Genomic DNA, 17,940 nt, shown 5'->3' on the forward strand with positions numbered 1-17,940 from the left:
TCCAACTTCAACAGAACCTTCAATCAAGATAGAAATCTACAATTATCACAGGCCTGCAATCCTCTGTAACTCAATTCTCAAGAGAATTCAACCGGTTTATTGTAACTGTTCTCCCCCACCCCTCCGCCCCCCGCTAAAACCCACCTACCTCATTCCTTTGTCTGTTTCTTCGTGTGTGTGTGTGTGTGTGTGTGTGTGTGTGTGTGTGTGTGTGTGTGTGTGTGTGAGTGAGAGAGAGTGAATGAGTGAGCGTGGTGTGGGCACACGAGAAAATGAGCGAGTGAATGTGGTTAGGTCAATATTTCGGGATAAGGTGTTTTGCTCAATAAACAATTGACTTTCTGTTTTATAAAACCTACAAAAAAACCTGTCACTGTCTTATTTATTGAAAAATGAAAACATAGGGGATAAACTCTTAATACAAATGCACTTGCTGCGCTCAGGTGGGGCACTGAATGGTGGGAACCACCCACGTCACACCACGTGGCCGTAACACTTTACTTTGTTAGTTTAACTGAGGGTTTAACAGGAAGCATTGATGTCGGTCTCAGTCGTGCATAATTGTTGCTCATTTGTTAAATTCCAATTTCAGTACTGGAATGCCATGTTACTGAATCAGCATATTCAAAGTCATTGTATCTTAATACAGAATAATTTGGTGCCTTGTTTGTGTTTTTGTATAGATATTATGCTATTGTTCCCCTTCTAGTAATCACAAAACATTCTTTGAAACTCTGACTCTGCAACCTTATTTTATAATCCTTTACATCAACAGCATCCAATCATGGAAACAGAATGGAGCTGGTAATATGAACCAGATTTCACGGCAAGATCTTAGCAAACACTCGCCGAAACAAAAATATCATATTTTTTTTTACCTGGTCTTGGAACAGGTTGAACAGCAGGAGTTTGAGCCTTTCTAGCAGAAGCACCTTCCTGAAAGATATAATGTTTTAAACTATTTCAAGTCATTCTGAAATTGCCCAGTGGTGGCAGCCTGAATAGAATTTTAAAATGCAAAAGTCTTTTTCACTTGTGAAAAAACAATCATAGGAAAGAATAACGTCATTAACACTCCTGTACCAGTTTCAGCGTTACAAATGTGAATCTAAAAACAGTTGAGAATAATTGAGAATTTCAGTTCAGACTGTTTTTGTGAAACAGATAGGTAAATGCAGGTCTAAAATTCACTTCCTGCACACAAATTCTCTCAGTTCACTTTGAATTCAAGGTACTAACATTCTTTACACAGACAAGGGACTAAAATTCTCAATGCCAATGAAAATGGCAATTGTCTACACAAATTGTAGGGGTGGGGTTGGCACAGGAGAACAGGAATAATATCCATAGACTATGATATGGATATATGGTCTCTGTGAAAGGTGTACAATACCTTTTATATTATAGACCAGATCGTTCTACAACAGTACTCCGCCAGATTAACTTTTAAATTGGATCGACAATTTCCCAATGAACCAGTACCAAAGCAAAAGCATTGGCGCAGAGAAATGACAAAAAAGTTAGCTCACTGTGCATGCACAACATAACTGAATAATGACTATCAACTAGTGTCAAATAAGGGCTTCCACATGGTGACATTGCCAATAGTGTGTGTATGGACTGCACCGTCTCCAGTACCATACTTTTGCTCACACATTTAGAGCAGCAGCAGGTCCCAAGACCAAAGGAAAACAGGCTTTGCTAGCTGCTGGTCTAACATATTGTCAGTTTAAGCTTCATATGAGTGCAGGAGACCCAGACTATAAAACCTGCAGCTAATGAACAATGTAAAATCAATGAATATTCTACACATGCATATCCATAATTTTAAGATTAACTATTGCCCCTCTCACCACAAACATGCAGCAATTACATAAAGAATAATGGACATCTCTGAAGTGCAATCTTTTTCACTCCAGTGATTGCATATATGCAACATAATGATTAAAGCAAGAAAATGTAAGGGTGCCACAAATAGTCTGTTCTGAGTTAGCCTGTCCATTGCAATGGAGGTACAAAGACAACTTCGAACTTAAAATATTCCAGTTTGCAAAGTGTTTTGATGGTCTACTACATCCATACACTTTCGACACATGTCACTGGTCAGCAATCTGAAACAAAAGCTGATTTCTCCCTCCCTGGCCTAGAGGCAGTGAGCCAAGCTATGTTGTATCTACCAGCTCCTCATTTGAGATTAGCTAACCCAACACATACTAATCCACATGATGGATAAAATCTAGAAATTCAAAGTCTATATAGCTACTTACGACACCAAACAGTGCATTCATCTACTGCATAGTGTGGTCCTAACCTTTAATTTTATTAGAGCTGACATTTCAAACCAATTTTTTGTTGCATTATAAATGTCACCAGTAGAGGCCAATGAAAAGAGCTGAATACATGCACTTAAGTATGATTGTATACTGCTCTAGTTTCTATTGCTTGAGAGGAATAATTTGAGAAACGTTCCAGACCCTAGCACTTGATATACTTGTGTAGTATAGCTGGGACATCAAATGGTGGGATCCAGGTGACATTGAACTGTAAGCAAAAACTAAAAGGATTTACAATAATCTGAATCTTATATTCCAGCTTTGAACCAATTTTCTGCTTTTGGTACAGCGCAATTTATTTGGGTGATTTATTTGTTAATTTTTTTTGGTTTAGTGTTTGTCAGTGATGATAGACCTCTTTCTAACTGTGATATGTGGGGCAGTTCAGAAAATAGTATGCTGCCTGTGACTCGGATTAAAAAAGTACTGCTAAATCTTAAGTCTATAACTGATTAGAATTCACTACTAAATCATGAATGAACGGAGATGCAGTACAAAAGGTGCAAATATCTTCAATCCTTTTAGGTGCCAACTGCAATGAAACTAGTCAGTTTCAAGGAATCTTCATTGAAAAATTTGGGAATAAGTTATGTTGAAATGTGTTTTAAAAGAGTGAATTTGTGCAGGCTTCAAAAAAAAAAGTCACAGGCTGCAGGCATGGAAAATGTCTATTAAAGCCAGAACAACCAGCGTGCGGGACACTACAGTTCAGTGTCTACTTCAAACTGATTATTGAGGGATAATTGTCTCATCCCAGGCCCATTAAGACATGATATCCCTTACGCATTTTGAGAACAACAGGGGTTGTCTTCTTTAAATCCATGACCCAAGAAAGAAGGAGGGTGCGGTGTTTAAGAGGTAGCTAATTTTATTGACAAACCTTTTGATTGGGGAAATAATCAGATAGCAGCTTCCGACTCATTAAGTACACCAAACAAAGGACACAGAGGCACATGTGGAAGTTAAGCCAGCCAACAAATGCTAAGGAGGAAGCCTGGCCTCTTAATGAAATTTACTCATCTCGAGCCCAGCACTAAACAAGGTAAAATTTAAGCAAATCCATTGATAGGGATAGTGTGGTATATTTTTTATAAATTGCCATTTGGGAGTACAGAACTGGAGTATTGCTGAAAACAAAGACATGCTGTTGACGTTGTCTTGCACTCATCAGGCCACATCACAAAATACCAATGCAAGGGAAGCAACAAATTTATACCGAATGAGAAGAGAGTGTTGATCGGTTGGCAAGTGGACTCTGATTAGTAAATGCAAATGAATGACAGTTAACAGCCAAGCTTTGTTTGAAATTTAAACCAGGCAGCTTGACTGATTAAGTCAAGGCATTGCCCTGAAGAATGAACCAGCGAATGGCTGTCACTTATTTTGTTTAGCTGAAACAGGCGCAATGTTTGCAGATGTCCTTTCTGTCTGCAAAGAACAGAATTATATATATTATGTGTAGCTTCCAGTATGCACAAATGCGCCACACTGCGAGCCCGACTGATCATCTTAAATTGGTTGTCAGTGTAATTCTTAGCACACTGGGGATTACTATATTAATACACATACAACGGGTTTAAATTTCAAACAAAGCTTGGCAGTTAACTATCAGCCACCATAAACTGATGCATTCTCCATGGCAACGCCTCTACCAGAGTCCACTTGCCAACCAATCAGCACTCTTCTCGTAGTATAAATTTGTTGCTTCCCTTACATTGGCATTCTTGCCAATTGTCCTGATGATTTCAAGATGAAAAGCTCTGACAAAATGACTGTTTTAATCATGATCTTGATCTCAAGGGTTCCATAATCGGTTAAACCATGGTAAAATTTAGTTTGATTGGTTGCTGTCTACATTTATGTCGATAAAACAAAGCTGTTGAATGGTCTGTACCTAGTTTTGTCTCACTGTGCATTTCAGTTTGCCTTCAGAAACATCGAAGTACGTGTGAAAATGACAACATAAAGATTATGAAGATGTCTTTGTTACAACCCCATGTTATGCTACTGTACGATTAGACATTGGCCTGTGTAAGCACACGCCTCTATGTAAGACACTCAGACTGTGCATTGGGTGATCAGAACCGCTGTACCCGAAATGTGAACAGCACACCCAAAACTTGTAACAGCCACAAATCTACACACCAGCTCAAAAAGTGGAGACTATATAAATCCTTCAAATTATTTCTCAACCATAAGAAATTTATTTTGATGAAAAAAATATTGCAGATGTGAACTGACTAAGGAAATCAACATTTAACATTCCACATATGGTGTCCTACCACATTAGTATCCCATGACATAGAAGTTACAGCACAGAAACAGGTCACTCGGCCAAACTGGTCTATGATGGCACTGTATGCCAAAGTGATGAGTCTTGGGTTTCCACCAACCCTCGATCCCAACAATCACACATATATGCACGCACACACAAGCTCGATATTTCAACTGCTAATCACAGAATTGTTACAGCGCAGAAGGCGGCTATTCGACCCATCGTGTCTGCACTGGCTCTCTGAATGAGCAAGTCACTTAGTTCCATTCCCCTGCCTTCTCCCCATAATCCTGAACATTCTTCCATTTCATATAACAGTCTAATTCCCTTTGAATGCTTCAACTGAACCTGCCTCCAACACAGTCTCAGGCAGCGCATTCTACACGTTAACCACTTGCTGAGTGAAATGTTTTTTCTTCTTGTCGCTTTTGCTTCTTTTACCAATTACTTTAAATCTGTGCCCTTTCATTCTCGATCCTTTCACCAGTGGGAACAGTTTCTCCCAAACTACTCTGTCCAGACCCCTCATGATTTTGAATACCTATATCAAATCTCCTCTTAGCCTTCTCTTCTCCAAGGAAAAGGTCTGAACTTCTCCAATTTTTCTTAATAACTGAAGTTCCTCATCCCTGGAAGCATTCTCGTGAATCTTTTCTGTACTCTCTCATGCCTTCACATCTTTCCTAAAGTTCAACGCCCAATGCCGGATGAAATACTCCAGCTGAGGTCAAACTAGTGTCTTATGCAAGTTTAACATAACTTCCTTGCTCTTGTACTCTATGCCCCTATTAATAAAGCCCAGGATACTGTATGCTTTATTAACTGCTCTCTCAACTTGTCCTGCCACCTTCAATGACTTATGCACATATACACCCTGGTGTCTCTGCTCCTGGACTTTTACAATTGTATCCTTTATGTTATATTGTCTCTCTATGTTTTTCCTACCAAAATGAATCACTTCATATTTCTCTGTATTGAAATTCATCTGCCACCTGTCCGTCCATTCCACCAACTTGTCTACATTCTTCTGAAGTTCTACACTATCCTCCTCACAGTTCACAAAGCTTCAAAGTTTTGTATCTTCCACAAACGTTGAGATTGTGCCCTGTACACCAAGGTCTAGATCATTAAGATAGATCAGGAAAAGCAAGGGTGCCAACACTGACCCCTGGGGAACTCCACTACAAACCTTCCTCCAGGCCGAAAAACATCTATTAACCACTACTCTTTGTTTCCTGTCACTCTCCTGTCACTCAGCCAATTCTGTACCCATGCTGCTGCCGTCCCTTGTAGTCCATGAGCTATAACTTTGCTCACAAGTTTGTTGTACAGCATTCTATCAAATGCCTTTTGGAAGTCCATATACACCACATCAACTGCATTGCTCTCATCAACTCTCTCTGTTACCTCCTCAAAAAACTCCAGCAAGTTAGTTAAACATGATTTTCCCTTAAGAAATCCATGCTGGCTTTCTTTAATTAACTCGCATTTGTCCATTTGACTATGAATTGTGCCCCGAATTATTCTTTCTAGAAGTTTCCCCACCACCGAAGTTAAACTGACTGGCTGGGCTTATCTTTACACCCTTTTTTGAACAAGAGTGTAACGTTTGCAATTCTCCAGTCCTCTGGCACCACCCGAGTCTAAGGAAGACGGAAAAATTATGGCCAGTGCCTCTGCGATTTCCACCCTCACTTCCCTCAGTATCCTTGGATGCATCTCATCCGGTCCTGGTGCCTTATCCACTTTAAGTACAGACAGCCTTTCCAATACCTCATCAATTTTAAACCCTTCTCATGTTTGAATTACCTCTTCTTTCACCATTGCCTCGGTTGCACCTTCTCCCTTGGTAAAGACAGATACAAAGTATTCATTTAATACCTTAGATATGCCCCCTGCCTCGATGCATAAATCCCCTTTTTGGTCCCTAATCGGCCCCACTCCTCCTTTTACCACCTTTTTACTATTTATATGTCTATAGAAAACTTTTAGATTCCCTTTAATGTTAGCTGCCAGTCTCTTTTCATGCTCTCTCTGCTTCTTCACTTCCCCTCTGAACCTTCTATGTTCAGCCTGGTTCTCAACAGTATTTTCTACCTGGCATCGGTCATAAGCACACCTTTTTCTTCTTTATCTAGACCCCTATCTCTTTTGTCATCCAGGGAGCTCTGGATTTGCTTACCCTACCTTTCTCCTTCAAGGGAACATACCTTGACTGTGCCCCAGCTATCTCTCCTTTGAAGGTAGCTCATGGTTCAGCTCAGAGTGGAAATTAAATACCTCCCTGAAAGATCAAGAGCAGCATTCGGTACAGCAGGTCACCTTACCCTCAGTCTAGAAACGATACATGGCGACTCAAGAACAGGTGAACAGAAAACAATTTTAGTATGAACAAATTAGTGTTGTAGGCAAATATATGACTCCAAAGACAACAGTATCAGAAAAATGTAAGGTTTTTTTTAAATAAAAAAGATTCAGCATCCTATTTATTCTATACTTAACAGGGGAAATTTCTGTTAATGAAAACATTTATATTCAGAAGACTGCGCTGAAAATGCTATTGTTCATTGTACTGAAATTCAACCGACGGTGCCGTAACAGTAAGTGTCAAAAGCAAAAATGTTTGGAGCAACAGAATGGGCTTTGATCCCCAATCAACAGTTCTCCACTGGCATTGCATGGGAAGGTGTCAAGCAAAGACTGTGGCATTTACCTTCCGGTGGTGAAATTAGGGTCAGTGAAAGTAAAATGGTCTGATGGCTCGCTTGGCAAGGGAGCTAGGCAATAAGGTCATTTGTGTAGTGGTCTCGAGCAGAGAGGTGGGGGAAAAGGTATGGCCACACTTGTGGCACACAAATAGCAGGCAGACCTACAAAGACATAGCAAAAGATAAGGCTAAAGCATTTGCATCCATCTTCCGCCAGAAGTGTCAAATGGATGATCCATCTTGGCCTCCTCCTGAGCTCCCCAGCATCACAGATGCCAGTCTTCAGCCAATCCGATTCACACCACATGATATCAAGAAACAACTGAAGGCACTGGATAGTCAAAGGCTATGGGCCCTGACAACATTCCGGCAATAGTACTGAAGACGTGTGCTCCAAAACAAGCCGCGCCCCTAGCCAAGCTGTTCCAGTACAGCTACAACACTGGCATCTACCCGGCATTGGGTAAAATTGCCCAAGTATGTCCTGTACACAAAAAGCAGGACAAATCCAACCCGGTCAATTACCGCCCTATCAGTCTACTCTCAATCATCAGCAAAGTGATAGAAGGAGTTGCCGACAGTGCTATCAAGCAGCAGTTGCTCAGCAATAACCTCCTCACTGACGGTTAGTTGGGGTTCTGTCAGGGCCACTCAGCACCTGACCTCATTACAGCCTTGGTCCAAACATGGACAAAAGAGCTGAACTCAAGAGGCTGGACATCAAGGTAGCACTTGACTGAGTATAGCATCAAGGAGCCCTAACAAAACTGGAGTCAATAGGAATCGGGGAAAAACTCTCCGCTGGTTGGAGTCATACCTAGCACAAAGGAAGATGGTTGTGGTCATTGGAGGTCAATCTTCTCAGTCCCAGGTCATCACTGCAGGAACTCCTCAGGGTAGTGTGCAAGGCCCAACCATCTTCAGCTGCTTAATCAATGACCTACCCTCCATCATAAGAAGTGGGGATGTTTGCTGCTGATTGCACAATGTTCAGCACCATTCGCGACTCCTCTGATAATGAAGCAGCCCGTGTTCAGATGCAGCAAGACCTGGAAAAGATCCAGGCTTGGGCTGATAAGTGGCAAGTAATAATTGTGCCTCACAAGTGCCAGGCAACGACCATCTCAAACAAGAGGGAATATAACCATCTCCCTGTGATGTTCAATGGCATTACCATCGCTGAGTACCCCACTATCAACATTTTGGGGTTACTATTGACCAGAAACTGAACTGGACCAATTACATAAATACTGTGGTTACAAGAGCAGGTCAGAAGCAGGGAATTCTGCAGCAAATAACTAGCCTCTTGTCTCCCCAATGCCTGTCCAACATCTACAGGGCACTAGTGAGGAGTGTGATGGAATACTCTCCACTTGCCTGGACGGGTGCAGCTCCAACACGCAAGAAGCCAGACACCATCCAGGACAAAGCAGCCTGCTTGATTGGGGCCCCATTCACCACCTTCAACATTCACTTCCTTCACCACCAACGCACAGTGGCAGCAGCGTGTACCATCTACAAGATGCACTGCAGCAACTCACCAAGGCTCCTTCGACAGCACCTTCCAAACCCACAACCTCTGCCACCTGGAAGGACAAGGGCAGCAGATGCATAGGAACACCACCACCTGTAAGTTTCCCTCCAAGTCACACACCATCCTGACTTGGAACTATATCGCTGTTCCTTCACTGTCGCTGGGTCAAAATTCCAGAACACTCTTCCTAACAGCACTGTTGGTGTACCTACATCCCAAGACTGCAGCGGTTCAAAAAGGCAGCTTAAGGGCAATTAGGGATGGGCAATAAATGCTGGCATTTCCAGCAACACCCACATCCCATGAACAAATAAAAAAAAATTCTAAAAATCTAAGAAACAAAGTTTCGAACTGCAATGTGATTCCCACGTGTAAAACGATTTTTGTACTTTCTCATGCCAATCACATTAGTTGTAGGAAAAAACACTGGCCTTTCTCCATGTTTCCTGAATACATCAGTTATCTTACTGATGTAGATCACAATTCTTCAGCATGTTTTACAATAACCACCTCCCTAAAAGTACCAATGTGACCACTCTCTATCATATGAGATGTTTTCATATGACAGCAGAATCGGTTACTGGTGCTTTAAATATGGTTTGTCCATAAAAAAGAGCTATTAATCAGACCCGCAGTGACATTAATTTCTTTTTCAATGCAGCAAAACTGTGGCAGCATAATTGTGTTTACACAGTTTGAAAGAAGCGCATACAAATTTGCTCGGCTACAAGACGGCACTGCCGCAAATTGAACATCTCAATACCAACGTAGTTCCTTCCTTTACCAGCTATCATTTGATGCCCTATCTAGTCACCCTTCTCATTTCTACAAGGCTGTATTTCTCCTTCTGGCAGATAGTTTGTAACAGCTGTGCCTCCCAGATTTTTGAATATAGGACTGCAAGTACTGTTTCATACTGATCAAGGTTAGGCAACTTATTTTAATTTAAAATTCATAAGTGGATGCCAGAAATGGGAAGAGAAGAAAGCCACAGATTATTAAATGAGCATCAAGGGCATGTATTGAAGAACTTTCAAGATAATAATGTGCTAACACTCTAGGGCAGAAGAAAAGATCTGTAGAGGGAATTATTGTCAGAGTGCTACTCCTACAAAATAGGAAGCATGGCAATTAAGATATGAATATACAAGAAGTTATTTTAGAAGTGAGTTTTTTGTGGTTTCAGGTAATTTGTATGCATTTTAGTCATGCAAACACACAGCTTTCAAATCTCAAGAATGACTGCTAATAATAAACTTGTCAATTGGTAATGCAGCTTCCTATATAGTTAACACACAACTTAAACATTCAGTGTCAAATTCTAAATCACCAGGGAATAGTCTGAGTAAAAGACTAATGAGTAATGTGCTACAAACTGTAATTACAGGAAAGTTTTGTATTGCTTCACTACAAACTGTCAAGTGTGATATCACTCAATTTATTATAATCTAAAAATATTCAAGCACATTACAAAAAATGTGCTCTGCTTGCAACTTCCCCACATTTCACTATTGACGAGACATATGTGAATAATGTATTGGCTACATTCCAAGAACAAAAAAAAAGCATGCATTGATATAAGTACTTTATCTTTCAAACATCCTAAAGTGCTTCATGTGCAATGAATTCAGTGACTGTTAATATATAGGAAAACACAGCAGCCAATTTGCACACACCAAGATCACACAGTAACAAGATGAAGGATCTACTGTGTGTGATTAGGGTTAGGTGAAATTATCACCGCACAAAAAAAAGCATGAACATTTCCTCAACTACCTGTGCAACTGTCAGTACAATGTTTTGTCATACTTCTTGTGAACACAATATTGAAATTGCTTTTATGCAATTAGTTAAAATAAAAAGCCAAAAAGTAAACTGTAGCCTATAATGATGCACTTACAGGCTCTGCTCACTAAGCGGAACTTTTGTCGCTCCGGTTCCCTTTGGCTCCTGTGACTCAGATGTTGTCCTTCCAGACAGCTCACATCTAATCTTGACATGGCCTGCCACTCCTTTTCTTCGCTTCATGTTTTTTAAAAAAAACATTTTGCTGTATTTGCTTGGCTCTGATGGCCTTTAATTTCTCCTACAGTTTAATGTATTTCTTTCACTGTTTCAACCCATCAGCTTCCCTGCTCCATTTTGCCACCATTCCTATCTAATCATTAATCAAAGGTAGGAGACAAAAAAAATTATTTATTTTTTTCCAAGCCATTTCTTTTCTACTGATATTTTGGTGCAGATTTTCTATGTTCTTTTTCCACACCACTGTCCATCCTGGCCACTCATTTCAGCTGTACATCAATGTTTTTCCCTTTGCCCTTCCTCTTTCAAACTGCTTGCCATTAGTGCCCACGCATTTGCTTTCCCACTTGTTACTTCTGCCCCTCAGTACCATCCAAACTACTACCTATAGTCAAATATATTTTTGCACACCAGTCCACTTCTCCCTTTTCCTCCACTTCCTACCATCCAACCTGTTCCCTTGATAATCAAATCAATTAATGACATTTATTTCATAGCCTCTCACCACTTCTTTTAGATTAGATTAGAGATACAGCACTGAAACAGGCCCTTCGGCCCACCGAGTCTGTGCCGACCATCAACCACCCATTTATACTAATCCTACACTAATCCCATATTCCTACCAAACATCCCCATCTGTCCCTATATTTCCCTACCACCTACCTATACTAGTGACAATTTATAACGGCCAACTTACCTACCAACCTGCAAGTCTTTTGGCTTGTGGGAGGAAACCGGAGCACCCGGAGAAAACCCACGCAGACACAGGGAGAACTTGCAAACTCCACACAGGCAGTACCCAGAATCGAACCCGGGTCCTTGGAGCTGTGAGGCTGCAGTGCTAACCACTGCGCCGCCCAGTAATTCTATAATTAAATTTCTGCCCAGCTTTTCCAATGCACCCATCTAGCTATTCTTTCGACTTCATTTTCTTTCCCCTCACTTAGTCATTATTTTAAATACAGAACATCCTCTCCCAGCTTCTGACGTCCTATTTCCTCTTCCACAAGTGAAACCCTTTTACATTCCATATCTACACTAAACTCTCATTTAAAACAATCTTAATCTAACCTATTCATTACTCCAGCCCGATTCCCTTCACTCTGTTTTTTCCATGACCCCATCTCCATCCCAATCCCCGAGTTCACTGAGAGGGAGTCCTTGAGACCTGGGAGCATTGGAGATGGAAACTTCAGGGTCTGGGAGCACTGGTACATTTTGGGGATCTGAGGCACTGGAAATACATGCTAGATGTAGAAGAGTAATGAGAGGGTCTTCCCAGGATCTGGAACTAGGTGGTGGTGGTGTGGTGGCTTTGGCAAAGCAGTCCTAATGTTTAGCAGGACTGGGAAGGGGGTAGGGGTCGAGAGCATTGTTGCAGCCAAAGCTTGATAGTGTTAGTGCTTGATTACATCCAGTAGTGTTCGGAGGCGCAGCTACCGCATGGGAGGAGGAGAGACAGGGGAGTGGACTCAGTGTGCATGGCTCTTATTGAACCTTCAAGCCACAACTTGAGAATCCAAGTGGGCAACTTTTGGTAGCGCGCTCAGGTGCAGAAGATTGGGCCTTGAGCAGAAATGCTGTTTAGTACAAGTTTAGTGCCATCTTGGTAAAGGAGCTTAAGTGCACATTAAGTATGGCCACTTATGGCCCGTTAAGAGGTTGACTGCCACTTAAAATGCCTGCTAATGCTCATTCAGGATGCTGGTCTCAATCTTAGTGACAAAGAAGTCCATGAGCTCCTCGCACTTACTGTTGGTTATGGGGAAGAGGGATTTAAGACAATAGTTTGCAATAGAAAAAAGAAGCTGGGGGTTATCTTGGCATTCCCAGATGATCCTGGGATAGTGAGAAGTTTTAGCAGACAAGAGTAGGACCCAATTGTGTTTTATGTGGCCCAGCCAGCCAGATCTGGCTCTGGATGGCTAAGCCAGTTATCTGCCATTTCCTTTCAAATCTGTGTCCCTTGGACTTAAGGGAGCAGAGATGAGGGCTATAATGGGTGTCGGGGGAGGGGGGGGGTGGGAGGGGCCAGGGTGAGAGAGACTTATCTTTTTATTGGGAACTAGGGCAAAGGTGGACATGAGGGTGCAGTTGAGCAAATCAGTAGCTGCAGAAATGTTGTGGCAGACGTAGGGCGAAAGTGAAAGTGCAGTCAATCAAACAGCCTCTACAAATGCTCTATAAATCAATACCCTTACTTACGAAAAGATTTTTACAGTGAGTAGCTGAGCAATGCAGTGAGGAAGGCCCTACCTTTACTCCTGGGTTGGGTTTTGTTGAGCTCTCGGCCGGAAAGGCAGAAGGGTCACAGTTGGCCATGTGTCCAATAAGGGCAGGGAAATTGGGTAAGGGTCACTGGACACCTAGACAAAGTGCTAGCATTTGTTTGGGATGTGACACAGCTATGATGTCCATGCAGTTGAATAGCCTGCCAATACTATCAGTTGTATATACAATTGTCACTTGGTCATTGTGCTGCAGGAACCACAACCATGCATGATTCAACAGATTCAAGATAAAAATACAAATGCTGGACAAAAATAGTCTAATTATACAATGCCCTTTTGTACCTAATGTAAGTATAATGGGCAGAAGAATGGCATAAAAGTAACATTTGCAGCCAGTCGGAGAAAAGGGAACACATTGAATTCTGTTGAGGCCATCTAGAAACCCCAGTCTGAGCATAGTATGCTTATAAAAGGCAGATTTCCTTCCCTAAAGGACCAGATGGGTTTTTACAACAATCGATGATAGTTTCATGGCACCATTATTGAGACTAGCTTTCAGTTCCAGATTTTTATTAATTAATTGAATTTAAATTTCACTGCCGTGGTAAGATTTGAACTCGTGTCCCCAGGGCATTGGCTTGGGCCTCCAGTTTACTACTCCAGTGACATTACCTCTAACGCCACCGTCTCCCCACAATGACAGCAGTTAAGTATAATTTTATTGAAAAGAAATATTATCTGCTATCTTCCTTCCCCTCCGATAATCGTTCGCCTGGTCTCGTTAAAGCTATCTCAAAAATCTGAAGGTTTTCTTCTATGTCTCCTCTTTCCTAATGGTTCAATTGCTAGGTCCCACAAATAGAAAGCCTATCTTTTTGGCTCACTTTCCCAACGCACATTTGTTGGATCCAATGCACACTGGTCCTGATAACACTGATTGTCCAGACAAGCATTTCCAACATCTCCAAATTTATCTTGTATTATTCTGTCTCTTCAGTTTTTCGAAGTACCTTTCATTCTACTCCTAAAAAAAATTGGGGGTTTACTGTATTTACATTGGCACTTTCTAAAATTATTGAAGGTATTGTTCCTCTCAAACTACCCATCACTTTGTAAGTTTTCACTTAATCCCTGATCGCTGATCTATTTTTTCAGTACAGCTGTTCCATTATTTATCTTCTGGACTATGTTATTCACCTCTGGAAATCTAATATTTAGGGAACCATCTGTCATTGCTTTGCACATTTCCAAAGCCTTCGGGACTAGCACTGTGCACTTTTAAACAAGTTATTATATACTTTTCCATTAAAGTTATGTTTGAAACGTCTAGTTTTCTCTCAAATCACTCAGGGTTCCCCACAGGTATCCTATGTTCCACTCACGTCCTACATATTAATGACCTCCATCTCAACACGCCTTATCCAATATTTGCTAATGATTTCGCTACACTTAGCAGCTTCCTATTGATCATAGGCCTTCAATGAAAATAATGGACTTTTCTCTCAGTACCATGGCTGCACCACATCTTGATGCCTTTTTTTCTCTTCGATGGAATTAAGTAAATTTTGTTTCTTCCAAGACATGATTTATTCACACCTCAAGTCAAACCAACATTCAGACTACTCCACCCTTAGCCCAACTATTGACAAGCAAACTTGGTAACACTATCGTCTGTGATATCAAATAGAATTTCTACATCTCTTCTACTGTCAAAGATTCCTTACAGTAACAGTTTTCTTTTTCATGCCTAATATTTCTCAACAATTCGAGTCTCTGTAAAGCCCAAGCTCAAGGACCAAACATTGATCTTATATCCGGGCTGCTGTTCTCTCAGAATTTTTTGCTCCTGTCCTCACCACAATGGTCATCATTCAGGACAGTGGGTGCTCCTTCTCTCATATCTAACTTCCAACCTCTCTCTCCCTAACATGTGCACTTTTAGTCTGTTGATACCACTATGGTTACCACTTTGCTGCTCCTCAGAACTGATTATTATTCTGTAGTTTCCTTACATACCCCCAAAACCATTGAATGGGGAACAGCAGGCAAGACATTGTTAAGCTAAAGTATATCCAAATATTCACTATCCAGCATCACAGTGACTAATAACCACTTTGGTGAAGTTCCAAAAGCTGCTACTAGCAATGATGCAAAACTGTAGTAAAAGTTGCCAACTTCAGGAGAGAAAATGTGCATTGTGGGGAAGTGGGGTAATTGTGTTTTTTTTTTAATTAGTGCATGGATGCAAATAGGATTTTTAGCATTTTTAGAGGTGAAAAAGACCAATGAAATAACTCACTGTATCCATGTCCACAATGTGCTATCAGTATCAGTTATCCATATAGTGCTTAATTTTTTCATGGAGTTTGAGGTTCCATGAAGCCTTCTCCATTAAGCTTAAAAAACTTTCCAGAATATTGTTTCTTTGAGTAAACCTTTCACCACTAAGTTAAGAGTGCATAAGGGACATCAGCTGGTTTGTAATTAATATACTGTTTTATTCTCCATCAATTGCAGAGTCTACTTTTCAGTTGGTCCTGGGATAGGCTGAGTTTTGCTAAAATAGGCAAATAATTTCTTTTTCCCTTATTTCTGAGGCAGGCATCCTATCTTATTCCTCATTAGAAATAAGCAAGTATTTATCATTGATAACTGGCCAAGAAGTATCCTCAAATGCTGGGAGATAACTCAAACATTCTCCAAAATATTTTGCACAGAAATATGCTTCAACTTCTGTACCTATCAAGGTTTTCACCCTGCAGCAAATCTTTGTAATTCTTCAGCAGTCAGAAACATAAAAGGAATATTTTGCCTCACTGAAATCTCCTCAGGCACCATTACTACGAGAAAATTTTGCAAATATATTGTCACCAACAATGAGATTGAAAAGTTGTGAAAAAAAATCTTGTAAAGTGTCAGAACTACAGCAGTGCTGTCATTTCCTGAGTTGCAGGCACTTCACTGCTACTTGATAAATGTAATATGCTACATCAATGCTATCTAATGCTGCCATATTTTTTACAACTATAGGCCATGTATGTTCACTTATTTATTTGAGTAAGAAAGGTAGATAGGTTGAACATTTACATAGGCCAATGTCTTAACTATGGAAAATGCCATCCACTTTAAAGACAGATTAATAACATTAAGATGTGAAAATAGAACAAAATAAATCACTTGTTTCTGCACTTTACTGTAGTGATTACAGCATTAAAAACCAATACTATTCCTAGGGAAGCAAATTATTTTTGATGTAATCGGATTATACTGGTACATAAATACATTATCACATAGATTTCCAAGAAATGGATAAGTCTTCAAGAAAAAAATCCATAAAGGCCACACACAAACGTTAGTTGTACCAACCTTCATCAAATATAAAAATGAGTCAACTTACAAATACAAAAAAGTATAAAATTAGCATTTAAAAAAAAAGACAAGTTCTGGCCTCAGAATCTGCAATTGGTTGTTTCAGAGATTTGCAAGTAAAGCCTGGCTACCCGACCAAACCCGACTACATGTTTCGGGTTCAGGTCGGCTCTGCATTCTGTCCCCAGCATTCGGGCTCGGGCCAGGTCGGGCTGGACAGTACTGTTTTGTTTTGTATTGTTTCAGCCTCAAGAAAACAAACATCAAGGGACAGGACGTCAGAAACGCTGCATCCATCAATATCGGCGACCACACTCTGGAAGTGGTTCAAGAGTTCACCTACCTAGGCTCAACTATCACCAGTAACCTGTCTCTCGATGCAGAAATCAACAAACTTATGGGAAAGGTGTCCGCTGCTACGTCCAGACCGGCCAAGAGGGTGCGGGAAAATGGCGCACTGACACAGAACACAAAAGTCTGAGTGTTTCAAGCGTGTTTCCTCAGTACCTTGCTCTACGTTAGCGATGCCTGGACAGCATATGTCAGCCAAGAGCGACGTCTCAACTTATTCCATCTTCGCTGCCTCCGGATAATCCTTGGCATCAGGTGGCAGGACCATATCTCCAACGCAGAAGTCCTCGAGGTGGCCAACATCCCCAGCATATACACCCTACTAAGCCAGCGGCGCTTGAGATGGCTTGGCCATGTGAGCCACATGGAAGATGGCAGGATTCTCAAAGATGCATTGTACAGCGAGTTCGTCACTGGCATCAGACCCGCTGACCGTCCATGTCTCCGCTTTAAAGACGTCTGAAAACGCGACATGAAGTCCTGTGACATTGACCACAAGTCATGTGAGTCAGTTGCCAGAGATCGCCAGAGTTGGCGGACAGCCATAAAGGCAGTTGGCAGGAAAAAAGACAAGTGCAAGGAGACATCCAACAGTGTAACAGGCCCAACAACCAATTTTATCTGCAGCGCCTGTGGAAGAGTCTGTCACTCTAGAATTGGCCTTTATAGCCACTCCAGACGCTGCTCCACAAACCACTGACCACCTCTAGGTGCTTACCCATTGCCTCTCGACAGGAGGAGGCCAAAGAAGAAGTCGTTTTCGTTTTATTCTACGATGTTTTTCTACTTTAATATGATCGTTATGTTTGGGTCGGGTTGGGCATTTAAAAAAAATTAAAGGGTTCGGGATGGCTGTTGTCAGGTGGGGTTTTAATTTTATACCCGAGCCAGGCTTTATTCACAAGGTCACAAGATAACTGTGGATGGTTATTTGGCCCATCTCAACTCATCCATCTCAAATAAAAAAAATAAATGTTATTAGATAGATGCTGTGATGGAGAGAATTCAACTTGAATGAATCAAAGGATCTCACCTTCACTCCCTCACCATGAAAGTCAAGGTATCACTTTTTATAATAAAACTTTCACATTAATTATTCCATCACATTTACTAGG

General features: G+C 41.1%; 1 protein-coding gene across 1 annotated transcript in view; it reads right to left on the reverse strand.

Moving 5' to 3' along the window:
- cdc73 (cell division cycle 73, Paf1/RNA polymerase II complex component, homolog (S. cerevisiae)) overlaps positions 1 to 17,940 on the reverse strand; it is a 455,163-nt gene that overhangs the window by 201,811 nt on the left and 235,412 nt on the right. The window contains exon 11 of the mRNA XM_068037710.1: positions 879 to 936. Within this exon, the coding sequence (XP_067893811.1) occupies positions 879 to 936 (58 nt within the window). The remainder of the gene's footprint in view (positions 1 to 878; positions 937 to 17,940) is intronic.

This window comes from Heterodontus francisci, chromosome 8 (assembly GCF_036365525.1).
Source record: "Heterodontus francisci isolate sHetFra1 chromosome 8, sHetFra1.hap1, whole genome shotgun sequence".
In the NCBI taxonomy this organism is placed as follows: Eukaryota; Metazoa; Chordata; class Chondrichthyes; order Heterodontiformes; family Heterodontidae; genus Heterodontus; species Heterodontus francisci.